Genomic DNA, 20,838 nt, shown 5'->3' with positions numbered 1-20,838 from the left:
TTGAAGCCAGGATGCATGTAAGCCGGCTTTCCTTTACACTTACTAGTGGATAACCCGTGTACGGTAGTTGGGACATAACTGTAGGAGATCAGAAGCGACCTCTAGTGTACAGCAGCCTGGCTGTGTGATCTCCTCCTCCTCTGGCTCTGATGTGAGGAAACTAGGTTCCATGATATGATTATTCTATGGGAGTGGTTGAAACGCTGCAATGGAAGACAATAAGGTAAGAAGCTGGGGGCATGTGGGCAATAAGCACTGTGGAGGGGGCATGTCAGGGAGAAGCTGGGGGCAAGTGGGCAATAAGCTGCTGTGGAGGGGGCATGTCAGGGAGAAGCTGCTGTGGAGGGGGCATGTCAGGGAGAAGCTGGGGGCAAGTGGGCAATAAGCTGCTGTGAAGGGGGCATATCAGGGAGAAGCTGGGGGCAAGTAGGCAATTAGCTGCTGTGGAGGGGGCATGTCGGAGAAGCTGGGGGCATGTGGCAAATAAGTTGGTGTAGAGGTGGCATGTCTGGGAGAAGCTGGGGGCATGTGGGCAATACGCTGCTGTGGTGGGGGTATGTCAGGGAGAAGCTGGGGGCAAGTGGGGATTAAGCTGCTATAGAGGGGGCATGTCAGGGACAAGCTGGGGGCATGTGGCAAATAAGTTGGTGTAGAGGGGGCATATCAGGGAGAAGCTGTGGGCAAGTGGGCAATAAGCTGCTGTGGAGGGGGCATGTCAGGGAGAAGCTGCTGTGGAGGGGGCATGTCAGGGAGAAGCTGGGGGCAATTAGCTGCTGTGGAGGGGGCATGTCAGGGAAAAGCTGGGGGCAAGTGGGCAATAAGCTGCTGTGGAGAAGGCATGTCAGGGAGAAGCAGCTGTGGAGGGGGCATGTCAGGGAGAAGCTGGGGGCAAGTGGGCAATTAGCTGCTGTGGAGGGGGCATGTCGGAGAAGCTGGGGGCATGTGGCAAATAAGTTGGTGTAGAGGTGGCATGTGGGCAATAAGCTGCTGTGGTGGCGGCATGTCGGAGAAGCTGGGAGCAAGTGGGGATTAAGCTGCTATAGAGGGGACATGTCAGGGACAAGCTGGGGGCATGTGGCAATTAGCTGCTGTGGAGGGGGCATGTCGGAGAAGCTGGGGGCATGTGGCAAATAAGTTGGTGTAGAGGTGGCATGTCTGGGAGAAGCTGGGGGCATGTGGGCAATAAGCTGCTGTGGTGGGGGTATGTCAGGGAGAAGCTGGGGGCAAGTGGGGATTAAGCTGCTATAGAGGGGGAATGTCAGGGACAAGCTGGGGGCATGTGGCAAATCAGTTGGTGTAGAGGGGGCATATCAGGGAGAAGCTGTGGGCAAGTGGGCAATAAGCTGCTGTGGAGGGGGCATGTCAGGGAGAAGCTGCTGTGGAGGGGGCATGTCAGGGAGAAGCTGGGGGCAAGTGGGCAATTAGCTGCTGTGGAGGGGGCATGTCAGGGAAAAGCTGGGGACAAGTGGGCAATAAGCTGCTGTGGAGAAGGCATGTCAGGGAGAAGCTGCTGTGGAGGGGGCATGTCAGGGAGAAGCTGGGGGCAAGTGGGCAATAAGCTGCTGTGGAGGGGGCATGTCAGGGAGAAGCTGGGGGCAAGTGGGCAATTAGCTGCTGTGGAGGGGGCATGTCGGAGAAGCTGGGGGCATGTGGCAAATAAGTTGGTGTAGAGGTGGCATGTGGGCAATAAGCTGCTGTGGTGGCGGCATGTCGGAGAAGCTGGGGGCAAGTGGGGATTAAGCTGCTATAGAGGGGACATGTCAGGGACAAGCTGGGGGCATGTGGCAAATAAGTTGGTGTAGAGGGGGCATATCAGGGAGAAGCTGTAGGCAAGTGGGCAATAAGCTGCTGTGGAGGGGGCATGTCAGGGAGAAGCTGCTGTGGAGGGGGCATGTCAGGGAGAAGCTGGGGGCAAGTGGGCAATTAGCTGCTGTGGAGGGGGCATGTCAGGGAAAAGCTGGGGGCAAGTGGGCAATAAGCTGCTGTGGAGAAGGCATGTCAGGGAGAAGCTGCTGTGGAGGGGGCATGTCAGGGAAAAGCTGGGGGCAAGTGGGCAATAAGCTGCTGTGGAGAAGGCATGTCAGGGAGAAGCTGCTGTGGAGGGGGCATGTCAGGGAGAAGCTGGGGGCAAGTGGGCAATAAGCTGCTGTGGAGGGGGCATGTCAGGGAGAAGCTGGGGGCAAGTGGGCAATTAGCTGCTGTGGAGGGGGCATGTCGGAGAAGCTGGGGGCATGTGGCAAATAAGTTGGTGTAGAGGTGGCATGTGGGCAATAAGCTGCTGTGGTGGCGGCATGTCGGAGAAGCTGGGGGCAAGTGGGGATTAAGCTGTTATAGAGGGGGCATGTCAGGGACAAGCTGGGGGCATGTGGCAAATAAGTTGGTGTAGAGGGGGCATATCAGGGAGAAGCTGTGGGCAATAAGCTGCTGTGGAGGGGGCATGTCAGGGAGAAGCTGCTGTGGAGGGGGCATGTCAGGGAGAAGCTGGGGGCAAGTGGGCAATAAGCTGCTGTGGAGGTGGCATGTCAGGGAGAAGCTGGGGGCAAGTGGGCAATTAGCTGCTGTGGAGGGGGCATGTCGGAGAAGCTGGGGGCATGTGGCAAATTAGTTGGTGTAGAGGTGGCATGTGGGCAATAAGCTGCTGTGGTGGCGGCATGTCGGAGAAGCTGGGGGCAAGTGGGGTTTAAGCTGCTATAGAGGGGGCATGTCAGGGACAAGCTGCGGGCATGTGGCAAATAAGTTGGTGTAGAGGGGCATGTCAGGGAGAAGCTGGGGGCAAGTGGGCAATAAGCTTGGAGAAGGCATGTCAGGGAGAAGCTGCTGTGGAGGGGGCATGTCAGGGAGAAGCTTGGGACAAGTGGGCAATTAGCTGCTGTGGAGGGGGCATGTCAGGGAGAAGCTGCTGTGGAGGGGCATGTCAGGGAGAAGCTGGGGGCAAGTGGGCAATTAGCTGCTGTGGAGGGGGCATGTCAGGGAAAAGCTGGGGGCAAGTGGGCAATAAGCTGCTGTGGAGAAGGCATGTCAGGGAGAAGCTGCTGTGGTGGGGCATGTCAGGGAGAAGCTGGGGGCAAGTGGGCAATTAGCTGCTGTGGAGGGGGCATGTCAGGGAGAAGCTGGGGGCATGTGGCAAATAAGTTGGTGTAGAGGTGGCATGTCTGGGAGAAGCTGGGGGCATGTGGGCAATAAGCTGCTGTGGTGGCGGCATGTCGGAGAAGCTGGGGGCAAGTGGGGATTAAGCTGCTATAGAGGGGGCATGTCAGGGACAAGCTGCGGGCATGTGGCAAATAAGTTGGTGTAGAGGGGGCATGTCAGGGAGAAGCTGGGGGCAAGTGGGCAATAAGCTTGGAGAAGGCATGCCAGGGAGAAGCTGCTGTGGAGGGGGCATGTCAGGGAGAAGCTGGGGTCAAGTGGGCAATTAGCTGCTGTGGAGGGGGCATGTCAGGGAAAAGCTGGGGGCAAGTGGGCAATAAGCTGCTGTGGAGGGGGCATGTCAGGGAGAAGCTGCTGTGGTGGGGCATGTCAGGGAGAAGCTGGGGACAAGTGGGCAATTAGCTGCTGTGGAGAAGGCATGTCAGGGAAAAGCTGGGGGCATGTGGGCAATAAGCTGCTGTTGTGGCGGCATGTCAGGGAGAAGCTAGGGGCAAGTGGGGATTAAGCTGCTATAGAGGGGGCATGTCGGACATGCTGGGGGCATGTGGCAAATAAGTTGGTGGAGAGGGGGCATGTCAGGGAGAAGCTGGGGGCAAGTGGGCAATAAGCTGCTGTGGAGAAGGCATGTCAGGGAGAAGCTGTTGTGGAGGGGGCATGTCAGGGAGAAGCTGGGGGCAAGTGGGCAATTAGCTGCTGTGGAGGGGACATGTCAGGGAGAAGCTGGGGCAAGTGGGTAATTAGCTGCTGTGGAGGGGGCATGTCAGGGAGAAGCTGGGGGCTTGAGGCAAATAAGTTGGTGTAGAGGTGGCATGTCTGGGAGAAGCTGGGGGCATGTGGGCAATAAGCTGTGGGGGGGCATGTCAGGGAGAAGCTGGGGGCAAGTGGGGATTAAGCTGCTGTAGAAGGGGCATGTCATGTAGAACCTGGGGGCATGTGGATCATAAGCTGCTGTGGAGAGGGCATGTGGGCAATAAGTTGCTGTGAAGGGGACATGTCAGGGAGAAGCTGAGAAATAAGCTGCTGTAGAACATACATGACAGGCATGTGGTGCACACAGGTGGGCATGTGGGTAATGAACTGTGGTGGAGTGGGGGGGATGTAGTTAATAGAACAGCGGACGCAATGCTGCCGTTCTAAATCCCGACACGACCTACCCGACAAGGGACTGGCCCCCGCCATCCCGATCGTCCTCTTTGCCGGGTAAGTGGAACATTTAGCTCGGGGATGGGGGGGGGGGTTCGGTTTAGGGACCTCCGGGGGGACTTGGGGTTAGGCCCCCCTGGGAAGGTTAGGCTAGGGGAAGGGGGGGCTAGGCACTAGGGGGGGCGGTTAGAGTTAGGCACCCCCCTCGGGAGGGTTAGGTATATGGTGCGGGGAGGGAGGGGGTTTTCCAATTGTAGATAATGGTGTATATGTTTTTCAAGACATTTAGGCCCTCATTCAGAGCCGTTCGCTATTTGCGTTCGTTCGTTCAAAAACAAGGGGTGGCTATGCAAATGATCCGTTCGCACATTGCAGTCTGTTCACACCTCTAAGTCTGATCGAGCGAGCAAAACATACGCTCTTTTATTTCTTAAAAATGCCCCCTGGCCGCTCGCACCATACGTCATGTCCGCTATTTATTAGATTAATCGAGTACATCGAACAGGATATGAACTGCTCGCTATTCTTGTGGTTGGTATTTTCAACCGCTATTTTGCGAGCAGTTCTGAGTTAAAAAAAACCAAGTGACGTGGTCATTGACGCTGCTGTATTAATTATGCACACCCATAAAACGCCCGTTTTGACCTTTAAGCACGCCTGCGATCGGATCTCCACTCCCCGTTTTCAAGCACCTTCCCCTGTTACCACCCACATACACCTCATTCTGTCACTCAAAATAGCAGGCATTCGCTATATTGCGTACAAATGATTTTCGGCCGCACTGACTGGTTCGCGCATGCGTACTAAAAACCGTACGCATGCGCAGATGTGCAAACATCGCTCGGAACGAGCGTACTGCCGATAGCGAGTGGCTCTGAATGAGGGCCTTAGTTAGAATATTCCTCTATCTACTTCTGAGTGACCCAAAAGCAGAATACTTGTACTTTCTTTCTTTGAATTTGGAATTTATGAATATTTACGTTTGCTAACATTTATGTATGAAGGTTAATAAGTTAAGATACTGAATTGGTTTAAATAATTATGATTTCTAATTTTATTGATCCTTATTTTTATTTTGGTGACTTTTAGCCCTGGATACAGTACTAATTTGGTTGCAATTGACCAATGGTTTATGGGACTGCGTCTGTGCTGTGGTGCACATGTTCTGCAACCCCGGACACAGGGCCTGATTCAGACCCGCTTGTGAGCACTATGCGCTCGCAAGCGGGTCGATGGTGGCCCAGTGCGCATGCGCACGACGGAGCAGGCTCCGTCGTGTGCATGCGCGAGACCCGGATAGCGACGGGCAAGCGGTCGCTCCGGGTCTCGTACCAAAGGGGGTGTACTGTCGATGTTGAGTGACAGCATGCCCACCTTTGGTGGGCGGGGCGGGGGCGGGGCTGCCCAGACGGAGGCGTTCCCTTGGGAACACATACCGTCTGGGGCCAGCCCCACTGACATCACAAGTGATCACAAGTGATGTCAGTGGGAGTGCTTTCGGCTCTGTTAGAGCCGAAAGCACTCTTGGGCTTGCGGCAACGAGACCCTACCACAAGGGTCTCGTCGCAAACCCGATGGTCAAGACCATCGCAACCATCTTCCTGGCCGCTCGCTATAGCTGTAGGTGGTCAAGAAGGCCGGCCCTGATTCAGAGCGAGCGCTCTGTCAGAGCGTCCGGCTCTGAATCAGGCACACAGTGCGCTGTACAAGCTGCAGGTGTTTGTGGGCGGAGAAGAGGGAGGGTGGGGACTCTTCAAAACGGAGGCATGTCGCAGATTCACTGGCCTTGGCACCTTACTCGCAGTGGTCCACTGATGTTCCTGATGCTGCGTCTTTTTAAGGGTATGGATTAACAGATAGACAGTAAAATGGTAGACAATGTCTAGATAGACACCAGATGTTTGACAGTCAATAGGTCGACTGGGACAAAAGGTCGACATGTACAAATGGTCGACGCAAAATGGTTGACACATTTTGTGGGTTTTTTTTAGCCATAATCTTCACCCTAACCCTCCCCTTGGTGCCTAACCCTAACCATTGGGGTAGGTGCCTGACCCTAACCGTCCCTTCTAGTGCCTAATCCTCCCTCCTGGTGTCTAACCCTAACCATTGGGGTAAATACCTAACCTAACAAAATAAAAAACTGTCGACCATTTTCATGTCAACTATTGTACATGTCGACCTTCTTATACGTCGACCTTTTGTCCTAGTCGACCTATTGACTGTCTAACATCTGGTGTCTATCTAGACATTATCTACCTTTTTTACTGTCTATCTATAGTACAGCACCCATCTTTGGACGCACGCAGTGGATCTGAGACACCACAGAGACTCTGAGACTCCCAATTCCAAAGCTGACACCTGCATCAGTTACATACCTTGTCAGATCCTCTGTTACTGAGTACACTGATCACTCCTGTGTCAATTTCTGAATCAGGCCCTTAATACTATACTATTTGCACCACAATGGATGACCGGTACTGTTATTGAGCCAAAAATGCAAAAATAAATAAATCAACGCCTTCATGTCAAATGCACATGTCCTGTTATAAGAACTAATGTCCAAACATATACACATTGCATCATTCATAAATGTTCCCCTAAATCCCCTTCCAATTCATTGTCATTCCATCAGTATTGTTAGAGATGAGGATCTAGCTGTCCCACATACAGTATGCTATTTCAGATGTGCCTGTCACATTAACTGAAGGGGATCTAGGGGCTTCTATCATAGCCTGCAAGATACAGACACCATTCAAGTCAAGTCTGCCCACATTTTTAAAGCAGCAATCATTTAATAGGCAAAACTAGCCTTATAATTCCTGCCAATAACAGAGGACAGGGTGCAATCTTAAGGCTCAGGAGACTCCAGCAGCTTTCCCATTACAATAGATGCCTTGATGTAACCAATTTTATCTTTCACCCTTAGGATGTCTATATTTGACCGAGCAATAACGCGGATCTCTCAATGGCGACAAATGAGACCACCCCGGTTAGGGCTGGCGCCTCCGCTGTTCCTTATGGACATGTCATCGGGAGCGAGAAATGGAGAGAAACTGAACTTGCTCAGTTATTACAAGGTACAGTTTTATAAGGTCAGAAGATATGACGTTGCTCGCTACACACTACTGTATTTTTCTGACCATTATTTTCGTATGCCAATAAACTGCCTGTTATCAACTAAATGCAGTTCAGCCACCACACGGCTGGATCTGAGCAGATGATGTGCTTTGCTATTTGAGCTTTTTGACCCATATTGGCAGCTAGCTGGAAGATGTCTGTTGTCTTATGTAATGAGATACTTTTATACAAAGAAGTAGTAGAAATCTGGAGAAAACCTACTAATGTATTTTACCTTCATGATTCATGTGTAAAAACAATTTGGGGCTTTACTTTTTGTTTGCCGCTTAACCGTTTAAACGGGATATGTATCAGTCCTTGGAGAGAGAGAAAGTGTAGAAGGTGCCCAAAGCAACCAATCAGCTTCTGTCATTTATCTAGCAGTCTTTGAAATGAAAGTTAGAAGCGGATTGGTTGCTTTGCGCAAGTGCTCCACTTTCTCTTTCCAAGTCTTGGTACATCTCCCCTTAAGGGTTCGATTCAATCAGGGGCGAGTCGGCTTGTCCTGGAAGTAAGGGCGCGCGATTGTGCCACTTACGGTAGCCGCAGACTCGCTGGTTTTTGTTTGCCTACCATAGAGCTGCATACAAAAGTCTGTGAGTACAGGGTAAGATGAGGTGCTTGCACCTAATTGAATTGACCGCTTAGTTTGTCTATAACAGGCTCTGATGGGAATTACTGATATTTCAGTGGTTCCCAATCAGTGCGCTGGGGTACCATGGCCGGTGGCCTAACGAGATTGCCCAGAACTGCCTGATCTATTCTTTTTTATTTTTGCACGGCAGAAGAGGGTCTGGTTGGTAAGGGGGGGGATGCAAGCGTGTAGGAGTGTGCCGCAGCAGTCAGTGGTAAGCCTGTTGCTTAATGGGATCCTGGCTGATCTGAGGAGGTTGAACAGTGCTGGTGATCGCTGCTAAAAGTAAGGAAGGAAGGGGGCTGTAATGAGAGACATGGAGGAGGGGGCTGCAAAGGGAGACATGGGGGGGGGCTGCAAATGGTGACTAGAAACACGTGGAGGGGGCTGCAAAGGGAGAGACATGGAGGGGGAGCTGCAAAGGGAGAGACATGGAGGGGGAGCTGCAAAGGGAGAGACATGGAGGGGGAGCTGCAAAGGGAGAGACATGGAGGGGGGGCTGCAAAGGGAGAGACATGGAGGGGGGTCGGCAAAGGGAGAGACATGGAGGGGGCTGCATAGGGAGAGACATGGAGGGGGGGGCGGCAAAGGGAGAGACATGGAGGGGGGACGGCAAAGGGAGAGACATGGAGGGGGGACGGCAAAGGGAGAGACATGGAGGGGGGCTGCAAAGGGAGAGACATGGAGGGAGGCTGCAAAGGGAGAGACGGAGGGGGGGCTACAAATGGAGAGACATGGAGGGGGGCTGCAAAGCGAGAGACATGGAGGGGGGCTGCAAAGGGAGAGACATGGAGGGGGCTGCAAAGGGAGAGACCTGGAGGGGGCTGCAAAGGGAGGCTGAAGACACATGGAGGAGGGGGCAATGGAAGAGAGACAATGGGTAAGAATAGCACCACTTTTGTCTTTTTTTTTTTTTAAATACTTATTACGTTATATTGACCTAACTACATAAAAAACAGGACTGCTTGGTAATTATTTTGGCTTAGGGGTGCCTTGAAAAAATGATAGTGACCCTGAGGGTGCCTCGAACTGAGAAAGTTTGGGAACCACTGCTCTATTTCCTCGATGATAAAGGCTGTAGCGTATACACTATGTAGACAAAAGTGATTGGACACCCCTGCGCAAGCATAATGCATACCACTGCACACGAGTTCCAAATGGCCACTAATGTGGCGGTTTCGACAAGAACACTTCATAGGGAGGCACTCGCAGTTCTAAGCATACAACACGTTTTTATCAGACGACAATGCCACCTGTCATGTTTACAGGGCGACACTGGACTGGTATACAGAAAATTCGGTAACCCAAATGGACTGGCCAGCTCAGAGTCCAGATCTTAACCTCATTGAGAACCTCTGGGACGAATTGGAGTGACTGGTGCGTTTTAAGCAGACTCGACCATCTTCAGTGTCACAGTTGGTCACTGTACTTTAGGCGGAATGGTAAAACATACCACCCGCTGCTGTCCAGGAAATTGTGGACAGTTTGCCCAGAAGGGTGTCTGCAGTAATCACTGCACGTGGTCGACCTACTGATGTCAATAAAATCTTGTTGATCTATTTTGCTGTCAGTGTCCAATCACTTTGTCTACATCAGGGGTGGGGAACCTTTTTACTGCCGAGGGCCATTTTGAGATATATATATATATATATATATATAACATTATTCGTGGGCCCGGTGCGCCGGTGATTACAGCTCCCCGGAGCATCCTGAGGATGCTCCGGGGAGCTGTAAGGGCAGCAGTGTGACCGTCTGAAACACCCTAAGGATGCTCCTGGAGGCACTGCTGCATAGATTCTGGCTGCAGGGTGCCATTATACGCTAGCATAAAAAAGCTCAGAGGGCCAGACCAAATGATTGAGGGCCTTATACGGCACCCGAGCAGGAGGTTCCCCATCTCGGTCTACATAGTGCATATCTATGATTTGTAAACACCCTCTCTGTAGTTTATGTCTTTAGCTGATTATTGGTCTTGATTTTCATTCCACAGGAAAAATAAAACTTATGTTTGAAGACGGCTTGGGACTAGTAGACTTCCATTTGTCCAACCGAGCCTGCATACTCTATATATCAGAGAGCGATATGGTGTCAGGAAACGCTTTCAAAAGACGACTGGTCCGCTTTCGCAAAGTAAGTAAATCGACGATAATGGCACCCTCCAGGAATAAATACACTTCAAAATTCTAGTGAACTAATTTAACTGCCTGTTTCTACTATTCACTATTATATGTACAGCTCCATCTTGTGGTCACAAACAGGTCCTGCAGAATGTAAACTAGAACGGAGATTCGGTCAACTTTTTTAAGCACTCTGATTTGAACTCACTAGGACATATTTCTCAAAGCAGGGATGGACCCAAAAGTAGAATTATTTTCAGTTTTTCCCAATGTCTGAAATAAAAAAAACTAGTCTATTACATGCAGCTTATGTATCTTACAATCCTATCATCAACTGCAGTATATTTGTCATTCTGTTTTTCCATCTAAAGTCTTTCTAGGCTTTAACCTCTTACCTTGCACAGTCGCTTGGGATGTGAATGCAACCAGCTGAGGTTTCAGTGACACAGTCGTATACGTCCCTCGGCTCTAACTGCGCTGCCCCTTCCCCCGGCAGTAATGTAGCAGTTTGTGACCACTGCCCCCAGAATGCTGTGCGAATGCATGTGTCAGGAGCACTCTTATGCTGAAATCTGCAAGTGTGGACATTCGTTGCTCAGGGGAGACTGATGTATCAGTTTTGTACAGTCTATTCATTTTATTAGACTAGAGTAGTATAAATATTTATTTGCTAGTGCTACTGACCGCTGTACTATGCCCACATGGGCGTCAGCATCTGACATCATATGGAGGAGGTGGAGCTGCAGTTCACACAGAAAGGTCCTGGCCGGATTGATGTGATCCCTCCCCGTGGCGGCAATTGACTACATGCTTTGTTATTTAAAAAAAAAATAAGAGCTGCCCTTAGTCTATTTGTGAGGGACGGCCTAGAGCTCTGACTAGTCCATTAATAATCCACCCCAGAGTCTAAAGCTGGGTACACACTGAGCGATGTGTACCCAGACAATATGTCGGCCTGACAGACCGACATATCGGATCCTGGGTACACATCAGAACGAGGTAATGAAAGACAGAGCGATCCCTCGTTCCATCCTTCATTACCTGCAACGGGGCCGCATGCGATATCGTCCGGTTGGACATGCAGCACGGCCGACCAGACAATGTGGCATGCAGCCGCAGGAGCGCGCATATTGGTCGTACACACTGAGCGATGCGGCCGATATGTCGTTCCAATTCGGCCGGAAACGACATATCGTGCTAACATCGTCTCAGCGTGTGCCTAGCTTAACACTGCATAGGTGCCGTTTGTAACAGCTTTTCAGCAAGGAGAGTGGTTACGCCGACTGCACCCCCCACTTGGCTTTCTGTACCTCATTCACTTCCACCTGGTCTATACTCTCCATGGTAACATTTTTCTGTTTGATTTGCAAAGGCTAGTAACCTGAAAGGCCTCGTCATAGCCGAGAGGACGCGGCTGAGCGATCAGTACTTTCCCCCAGTACAGAACTTTGTCGTCCTAGAACTTGGCATGGCGTTACTCCCGGTGACCAATCAGAGTGAAGCAGCGCAACTTATCGTTCATTTAGTAAGTAAATACTGTAGATCTCAGCTTAAAACAATATTTAATGTTAAGTAAAGCGATATATGGGCTAAAAAAAATTCCTGTGTGGAAAGCTTATACTTTATTACTTTACACTTGTGCTTGCTGGCTCTGGCTCTATGTCCTTGGTACCAGCGGCACGCTATGCGTGAGAAGGAGAGGTTTCAGAAGGCAGCCTGTTACTCTGATATGAAAAAATGGCTCCTGTCCACTTCAGAAGTTCTTGCAGGCGACTCAACTGGTTTTCACAAAGTTTGCTGCTTCAGTGTTTTGAGACCGTTTTGTCCGATGTTACTATGGTAAGGCAAAAGTGATAACTAAGTGGCCAGGAAACTCCCCAGACCTTAATCCCATTGAGAACTTGTGGTCAGTCCTCAAGAGGCAGGTGGACAAACATAAACCCACAAATTCTGACAGACTCCAAGGTCTAAAAAACAGAAGCAGCAGACTTTGTGAAAACCAATACTTGTGTCATTCTCAAAACTTTTGGCCATGGCTGTGTGTGTATAGATATTATATTATATTTAAAAAAAAAAAAATCAGAAACAGGTGTGCATGCGTGACGGATGCCATGTAGGGCAGAGGTATTCAACATGCAGCCCTTCAACTACTGTGAAACTACACATCCCAGCATACCCTGCCACAGTTTTGCTATTTGGCCATGCTAAAACTGTTTCAAGGCATGCTGGGATGTGCAGTTCCACAACAGCTTATTGCCCACCCCTGATCTAATGTGTTGTCAACTGTACCAAATGTTCAATATTTAGTCTGTCTAAAATGTCTCCCCCCCCACCTCCAGGTGCAGGAGAGAAGCAGGGAGGGGGGCAGTAACCCTTTCCTTGGCAAGAAGCACAGCCAGCTGTGTGATGCCAGCGTTCTCCACACCGTCCAGACCATTCCAGGTGTGGGGAGGGTGAAGGCTCAGCAACTCCTGCAGTGTTTCCCCAGCATCAAGCAGCTATCTAATGCCTCTCTCGGAGAACTGGAAGCCGCAGTGGGGCGAGGAATTGCCAACAACGTCCATTCTTTCTTTACACAGACATCGGGACACATCACTGACCATCGCCATCTCTGACCCCATTATCTGCATTAGGGCCACTTCCAGCTTCATTAGCTCCGGATTTTCATATTCACCTACCAGACCGACATGTCTGATCTTCTAAAGCGGAGACATTAATCAGGTTTTTTTCCCAATCGGAGATATGTTTTAAAGAATTAAATCCACTATACAGCATTAATGTCATCACAGTTATTAATGCTGACTGGGCAGCATTAGTAGAGACGTTGGTCCAGATTATCACTGCGATGTGACCTGGAATACGGGGGGAGGGGACCGCGCACAGTGAGCTCAATCACCAAATGATCTGTATGACCACAAGGTGCGCAGAGTATAATTACTGGGGGAAACTCTCCCTGTGCTTTTTGTTATTTGCTTACTTTGAACATAAAATTAGAACCTATTTTATTACCACCATTGTTTTCATAAAATAATTGTATTCATTTATTATTTGCATATTTTAGATACAGTTAGAATCAAACAAACACTCAGAGTGATGATCACGTTCTTTCCTGCTGTTATGGCAGCTCCTACATTTATAAAGTAGGGGAGGGGGTCTGGGCGGTAGTTGTGGTCAGCCTGGGACCTGGCATGTGTTGCGCATGCATGAAAAAATCTAGTGGGTTAAAAAAAAAGCACAGAAGCCCGGCTACTGGGGACTGCATGGGCTGTAGCCCTTGAAGCCGGATAAGGCGGACGGAAAGGCAGGGGAGTGGCTTCCCGTGGGAAACACTCTATGCTAATCACAGTCCCATCTCACCTGGAGGCACTATCAGTACAGAGAGGAGGGGGGCAGGGGGTGGAGAAGACAGGATGGGTACTGAGGGAAGCAGGGTAGAGAATGGAGGATAGGAGGCAGGTGGGGAGGCGCAGGCTGTAAAGGAGCTCAGCTCATTGGTGGCTGGTCCCAGGGGGAGGGACAGCCTCTGTAGTGTACATGATTGTGTTGGGAAAAAGGGGCTGGCCCCATAGTCCCGTACAGCAGCAGCAGCTTTGCACAGATCAGGTTCCTGCTGTTACCCGGCCACAGATCGCTCAGCCACCTGCAATGCAACATTTTATGCCGCGAGGTCTCACTCATATGTAACACTGTAAAGCCCAAGATCTCCCACCAGTTGCAGCCTGTTTGTGAGGGGCCGTGGGTCACTTCCCAGTGGGGGACAGGGCCAATTCGAGGATGGAGCCACGGTTACAATCTGGTTGGGGGCGTGGCCAATTCTAGCAGCAGTAGCTCTCCCCTGGGGCAGACAAGAGTCAATCCTGTGTCAAGGACAGAGATGAGTGTTAGGGAAAGCGGTCAGGCTTGTCAGTGTGCTGATCCTGGTCTGTGTGTTGGGGATGTGAAGGTCGCAGACTATCACACTCACTACTGCAGCAATCAGCCTCTCCCGCCCCATGATCGAATTGGGGCAGCCGGGGAGATGTGCAGTATGTCATACTATTATAATACACACAGTATGTCACCTACTAGGGGGTATGTGAGAGCAGACACAGGCAGCTTACACACAGTAGTGATGTGTAGTGCTGCCTCTATGGCTGCTTAGTTACAGCAGCATCCACACTGCAGAGACCGTCCGCACAGCGCCGATAGCCGCATACAGCTGCACAGAGGGGGAGATGTAGTAACAGGCGTGAGGGGGATTAGTGGTGTCAGCGCACGTTATGTACTAATATCGCTTCTCCCCCCCATGTATTAATGTAGGGTTGGGTGGTAAATGATAGGGGCAATATGCGCCCGAGTCATTATCAGCACTGCTATTTAGACGATAGCACGCCGATGTGCCACCCAGTGTATGAACAGTCAATGGCACTGACCATTCTGACAGCTGCAGCTGCCGTTCCCCTATCACCACAGCAGGGACAGCACGTGAGATCTCGCACATGCCCAGTAGAGCCGGCCTGAGGTGAGACACAGCACTAGGCCGATGCTCTGTGGGGTCTGGCAGGGATCGCCGAAGCGTGTTTTCTCTCCCCCCACTGTGGCAGATGAGATGTTATTGCAGGAAGAGTTATAACAGTACGATGCATGCCGCTATAATACATCTCTCCCAGAGAGCACTTTTGAATTTGCCTCCTAAGCTGTGAAAAAAAAATACATTAAGTGCCCTTATAATATACAGTATATGGTACATATCTAGTACATCAGGATACGTTTTTCACTATGATGAGAAAGCCACGGCATGTTCTGGACCAAAAGCTCACTGTAAGTTGCAGTTTTAGCCGTTGAGCAGAGAAAAGCAGAGATTTTATATATGTCAGTGAAATGTAAATTGATTCCCTCTTCATGTGAACTTGGTATAATAGAGGTTTGTTATGAGGGGTTTCACTTTATTAGGATTAAATACAAATCTCACACAGAACCTCAGAGATAATGATTTAGGTCATTGCTATATTACAGTGGTTCTCAAACTCGGTAAACAGGACCCCACACAGTTCACATTTTGCAGGTTACCCAGCAGGTGCACAGGTGTAATCATTACTCAATGACACATTTTAATAGGTCCACAGGTGGAGCTAATTATTTCACTTGATTCATTGTGAAGACATGGAAAACATGCTCTGTTTGGGGTCCTGAGGACCGAGTTTGAGAACCTGTGCTATAATGAATTTCAAAAACTAATTTCATGTTTTACTCAGATGGATTTTGCTACCTGGGTGCCACAGACTTATGTAAAATTATTTGGCACTTAATATTTACAGACTGGACATAAATAATCAGTGCTAGATCGTTTTTACTATAGTTTTCTGCTGCTGCCTGACCAGCACATTCAGTGTGCTCACATAAGGTTACATCACTCTTTGAATTGTCTAGATGTTATCAGTAGCTCATTAGCATAAATAACGCATCACAATCATCATTCCGTGTCACAATGCCCAATGTAAGCAGAGCACCTCTGACAACAACCTTCTGGACTCAGTCGCTGCCTAGTCTACAAACGGGCAGCTTCTTTCACAAAGTGCTGGAAACGGATTGTGCTGATCTGATTGCCTGCTGCAGTCAGATCCACCACAGATCACAGACCGAATCCAAATTTGCTTCCTGCAGACATTTCTGCTTGCAGGTACCATAGATAGAGAATAGGAACTTGATTGGGAATGTGGAATTGTCTCCCATTCCAATGTTGCCGCAAGGCGGGTCAGCAAGAGGAAGACTCACCAAATGGGACCCATCGTGCTGCTGTCGAGAACAGCAAGACTGGAGGATCTGTCAGAAGACAGTCGCTTATCTGGCGCTTTAGGCGATTTATCGCTAAAAGGAGACCACGCAGAAACGGCGACACCAATGTCACCCACCTCATCAGAGAGAGCATGAAGGGATCTCTATCCTGTGTTGATTTATCAACCTTCACACAGGCCTCAGACAGCACTTTTGCTAAGAAGTTTGCGTCTAATGTCATTGAAGACCAGCAAGTGTGCTTGGAACCAAAATGCACCATGATGCAGGCATCAACCAGCGAGCTCCTGAGCTGTTTTGCAGAGTTCATCTGTAGAAGGTGTCACCAGCTGACCAATCTGTCACCTACAGATATCATTTTATGGATGGCGAGTATAGACGCGACTCTCACTGGATACTGGCAGGAAGAAGGCTTCATCAACCCGACCAACGTACTGTTCCTCTACATGCTCTGCCAAGACTTCATTCTATCAGAGCTGGACAGTGAGCAAGACCTACTGGCATTTCTATCCACATGCCTGTATATATCCTATGCATACGTGGGTAGTGAGACCTCCTATCCAATGAAGCCATTCTTAGTGGAAAGTTCAAAGGAAGACTTTTGGAGCCGTTGCCTCTATATTATTGATTCCATGAGCGCAAAGATGCTGCGCTTCCACACTGACCACCAGTATTTCATCCAGGTGTTTGTCGATCTCAGGGCTGAGGGTGGACAGGAGGGTATATAAACAACGTAGAATAGTACTGGACAAGTAACATCGCTCCAGGCTATAGACTATACACAGCAAGTTCCACCATCAGCTCCACGCTGTGCACCCACACAGCAACTCCACCATCTGCTCCAGGCTGTGCACCCACACAGCAACTCCACCAACAGCTCCAGGCTGTGCCCCCACACAGCAACTCCACCAACAGCTCCAGGCTGTGCGCAGACACAGCAACTCCACCATCAGCTCCAGTCTGTGCGCAGACACAGCAACTCCACCATCAGCTCCAGGCTGTGCATCACCACAGCAAGCTCCACCATCAGCTCCAGGCTGTGCACAAACACAGCAACCCCACCATCAGCTCCAGGCTGTGCGCAAACACAGCAACCCCACCATCAGCTCCAGGCTGTGCGCAAACACAGCAAGCTCCATCATCAGCTCCAGGCTCTTCGCCAACACAGCAAGCTCCACCATCAGCTTCAGTCTCTTCACCAACACAGCAAGCTCCACCATTTGCTCCAGGCTGTGTGCCAACATAAACATCAGCTCCAGACTATGCAAAGACACAGTAAGAACCACCATCAGCTCCAGGCTGTTCGCTGATACTGCAAATTCTTCGCCAACACAGCAAGCTCCACCATTAGCTCCAGGCTGTGCGCAAACACAGCAACCCCACCATCAGCTCCAGGCTGTGCGCAAACACAGCAACCCCACCATCAGCTCCAGGCTGTGCGCAAACACAGCAAGCTCCACCATCAGCTCCAGGCTCTTCACACACATAGCAAGCTCCACCATTTGCTCCAGGCTGTGTGCCAACATAAACATCAGCTCCAGACTATGAAAAGACACATTAAGAACCACCATCAGCTCCAGGCTGTTCGCTGATACTGCAAATTCCACCATCAGCTCCAGTATTTATATTGTTCTTTGCATTTACAATAAAATGTTTTATGTTGTTTTCTATAACATTGGTTGGTGTATTACTTTGCTGGACAGGTCTCATATATGGACAGGGTTCAACTACACAATGTTTTGTGATCTTCTAACTGCAACAATGCTCTGCAGAGGGTCTAGAGATCGCCTTATTGGCCACCAATATCTGTTTGTAAAACAGGAAGTGGGACTTGCACATACATTATGCCACTCCATACACCCAGTGCCAGCCTTAGGGATGATCTTGCTACGGACTATACATACATTATGCCACTCCATACACCCAGTGCCAGCCTTAGAGATTATCTTGCTATGGACTATACATACATTATGCCACTCCATACACCCAGTGCCAGCCTTAGAGATGATCTTGCTACGGACTATACATACATTATGCCACTCCATACACCCAGTGCCAGCCTTAGAGATGTTCTTGCTACGGACTATACATACATTATGCCACTCCATACACCCAGTGCCAGCCTTAGAGATGTTCTTGCTACGGACTATACATACATTATGCCACTCCATACACCCAGTGCCAGCCTTAGAGATGTTCTTGCTACGGACTATACATACATTATGCCACTCCATACACCCAGTGCCAGCCTTAGAGATGTTCTTGCTACGGACTATACATTTATTAGATTTTTGTTTAGGTTTAGTGGCTATTTAACGTAAATGTAGTAGATTTATGTGACTTCCTAATCAATGATAGTTGGATAGAAACTTTCACCTACTTTTATGGTTCATTTCAAAATGTGAAGCTGGCAGAGAGCAGAGCAGCTGCGGGAACTAAGCTCCAGCACCCATTTCTACTTCATCTCCCCTCCAGCTCCGGGTTTTGGAGTTGGCTCTTAGCTTCAGGGCTGACATAACCATTAGGTATCATACAGTAGGCCAGTGGGCCCTGTGGGGTATGCCCGCGAGAGGACAGCAGCAGGTTGCCCGTGTCACCCAGCGGGTGATCTGCATCTCCAGCCTATGAACCAGCCATCCCCAGTGCAATACAAAAAACTTGTCATTTGGGATTTTTGTCATAATCAGTTACTGTTACTGGTATGGGGATGGGGATCCAGCGGCTCCAGTGGTGTCTTTCAGGTTCAGCAGTGATGTCAGGTTGACTTCTGGCGGGTTCTGTGCTGCTTCCAGCGGTAAGTATGACTAACCCTCACCCTAATCCTCCTCCTAGTGTCAAACCCTAACCTTCACTCCTGTAGCCTAACCCTAACCCTCCCCCTAGTGTCTAACCTTCCCTTCCGTAGCCTAACCCCAACCAGATATGGATTTAGACCCCATGGGATGCCAGGCAAGATACCATTCTGGGCGCCTCCTCCATTGCATCCAGATTACGATTTACTTACCCTATATGTGCCCCCTAAATGTCAGTACACCATACATGCGCAGTAGTACCTATAGAGGAGCGAAGAGACCTCTGATGCGGTGACTCGGAACAAATCAGAGGGTCAGACTCCTTCTGGAGCCCCTGTCCCTGAGCATGGTATTTTATATATTGGGGCGGTGTATAATTTCTTATTGCCACAAATAGACGCGATAAGAAATTACAATGATCAGGTTTGAAACCCAATAATTGATAAATATGTCCCTCCCCAGTTATGTGAATGGATCTGTCACATGCCGCTTCTGTCCTTATTGGGACTGGAGGGTGAAATAGTTAGAACAATATTTGGTGAATATCATGCAATGGTCACAATGAGATTGTAGAGGAGGAGTTTTGACTGTAAAAGATATTGGTGTTCAGGGGTAGATGTGAGGCTGGATGGGGGCACAGTTCAGGGCAACTATGGCTCAGAGATAGGTACAGTATATGGGCAGGCCGGATCAACAATGGGGCAGGTGGAGCTGCAGCTCCAGGCCTCCCATTAAAATAGGCCCAACGCTCACAGGATCTACTGGCGACTGGTAGTGTGAACAGGGAAAAAAAATCAGCACAGCCAGCATCTGTGGCCGTCCAAGGTCCTGCCCATTTTAACCCCGCCACCCCATGGCCTGACCAGGATGGGGCAAATGTGGGGCACACGACCTGGACACCATGATAAAGGGGGCGAAGGGCATTGTCCAGATGGACCTCTTCTACAATAACCAAATTATTAAGGTCACTGTGAATGCTGCAGACACACATTGTGGGCTCCACATTTGAAAGCACCCCTGCCATCCCTTATCTCCAAGCGGAGGTAAACAGAACTGCTGGGAGCTGGAGAACATACATGCTTCTGTCATAGGAAGAAGGGTATGTGAGCCACAAGACACAACGAGTCAGAGGGTGCAAGGAGTATTATAATATTCCTCTGGCTGTGACTGTTCTCACCACCACCATCGCAGAGCTTCCGCCTGGCTATCACCGTCTGCTGCTTATGGATAAGTTACCAGAGGAGCAATACAGCCATGAAGAGAGAGAGAGAGGTATGAAGAAGTAGAAAGATAATTGGTAAAAGAGGGAAGCTTTGTCAGGGGAGAAAGACAGAGAGTGTTTAAAGGGAAAGGGTGCAAAGATGAGGAAGAGATCAAACACAGAGGTATGGGCAAAAGGAGAGGAGATAGAGACAAACATGGGCAGAGCCATAGAGAAGAGCATTGAGAGTAAAGGGAACCAGTTGGAAAGAGCAAAGGAAGAGAGAGTGATAGACAGAAAAGAAAGGACATGAGAAGGATGTACCAGTTATCCAGCCTCAGAGCTTCCGGGCTGGCAGTATGTCTCCTCCCCTATCTTAGGGCAGTCCCAATTGGCTCTTGCTTCAGCCTTAGACATTAGGTCTATTGATCACATGTCTCAAAGATTTAAAACGAGTTAAGACATAAGCATTAGTTAATAAGCACTGGTCCTGGGTTTTTATATATATATATATATATATATATATATACATATATATATATACAGTGTATATGCAACGGTATGGGCAGCACAGACGGTCTAATGGTTAGCATTAATGCCTCACAGTAGTATTGAGGTTGTGGGTTCGAATCCCACTATGGCCCTAACTGTGTGGAGTTTGTATATTCTCCCTGTGCTTGCGTGGGTTTCCTCCGGGTGCTCTGGTTTCCTCCCACTCTCCAAAAATATACTGGTAGGTTAATTGGCTCCCATCAAAATTAACCCTAGTGTGTATGTGTGTGCCTATGGTAGGGACCATAGAGTGTAAGCTCCAATGGGGCAGGGAATGATGTAATGGTCAAACATTCTCTGCAGATTACGTGTGCACTATACAAATAACTGGTAATAAATAAAATAAATGGTCATTCATGT

At 49.5% G+C, this 20,838-nt stretch overlaps 2 protein-coding genes across 2 annotated transcripts; both read left to right on the top strand.

The window, feature by feature from the left end:
• The first annotated feature begins 42 nt into the window (after positions 1-42).
• Positions 43-12,935, top strand: FAAP24 (FA core complex associated protein 24). The gene is made up of 5 exons (XM_088459904.1): positions 43-223; positions 7,220-7,370; positions 10,035-10,174; positions 11,534-11,686; positions 12,501-12,935. Exons 2-5 carry the CDS (start codon positions 7,259-7,261, stop codon positions 12,774-12,776), a joined length of 681 nt encoding a protein of 226 aa, XP_088316030.1. The 5' UTR covers positions 43-223; positions 7,220-7,258; the 3' UTR covers positions 12,777-12,935.
• A 692-nt stretch (positions 12,936-13,627) lies between these two features.
• Positions 13,628-17,546, top strand: LOC148473270 (cyclin-dependent kinase 5 activator 1-like). Its single transcript, XM_088459902.1, has one exon. It carries the CDS (start codon positions 15,855-15,857, stop codon positions 16,659-16,661), a length of 807 nt encoding a protein of 268 aa, XP_088316028.1. The 5' UTR covers positions 13,628-15,854; the 3' UTR covers positions 16,662-17,546.
• Positions 17,547-20,838: the final 3,292 nt, after the last annotated feature.

This window comes from Taudactylus pleione, unplaced genomic scaffold, assembly GCF_031769625.1.
Source record: "Taudactylus pleione unplaced genomic scaffold, aTauple2 ptg000946l, whole genome shotgun sequence".
In the NCBI taxonomy this organism is placed as follows: domain Eukaryota; kingdom Metazoa; phylum Chordata; class Amphibia; order Anura; family Myobatrachidae; genus Taudactylus; species Taudactylus pleione.
This window is presented reverse-complemented; position numbering and strand designations above follow the sequence as displayed.

Coding starts and splice junctions, on each gene's coding strand:
- FAAP24 (XM_088459904.1), top strand. CDS start 7,259: ATGGCGACAAATGAGACCACCCCGGTTAGGGCTGGCGCCTCCGCTGTT. Junction 7,371..10,034: donor ACTTGCTCAGTTATTACAAG/GTACAGTTTTAT, acceptor TTCATTCCACAG/GAAAAATAAAACTTATGTTT. Junction 11,687..12,500: donor CGCAACTTATCGTTCATTTA/GTAAGTAAATAC, acceptor CCCCACCTCCAG/GTGCAGGAGAGAAGCAGGGA.
- LOC148473270 (XM_088459902.1), top strand. CDS start 15,855: ATGTGGAATTGTCTCCCATTCCAATGTTGCCGCAAGGCGGGTCAGCAA.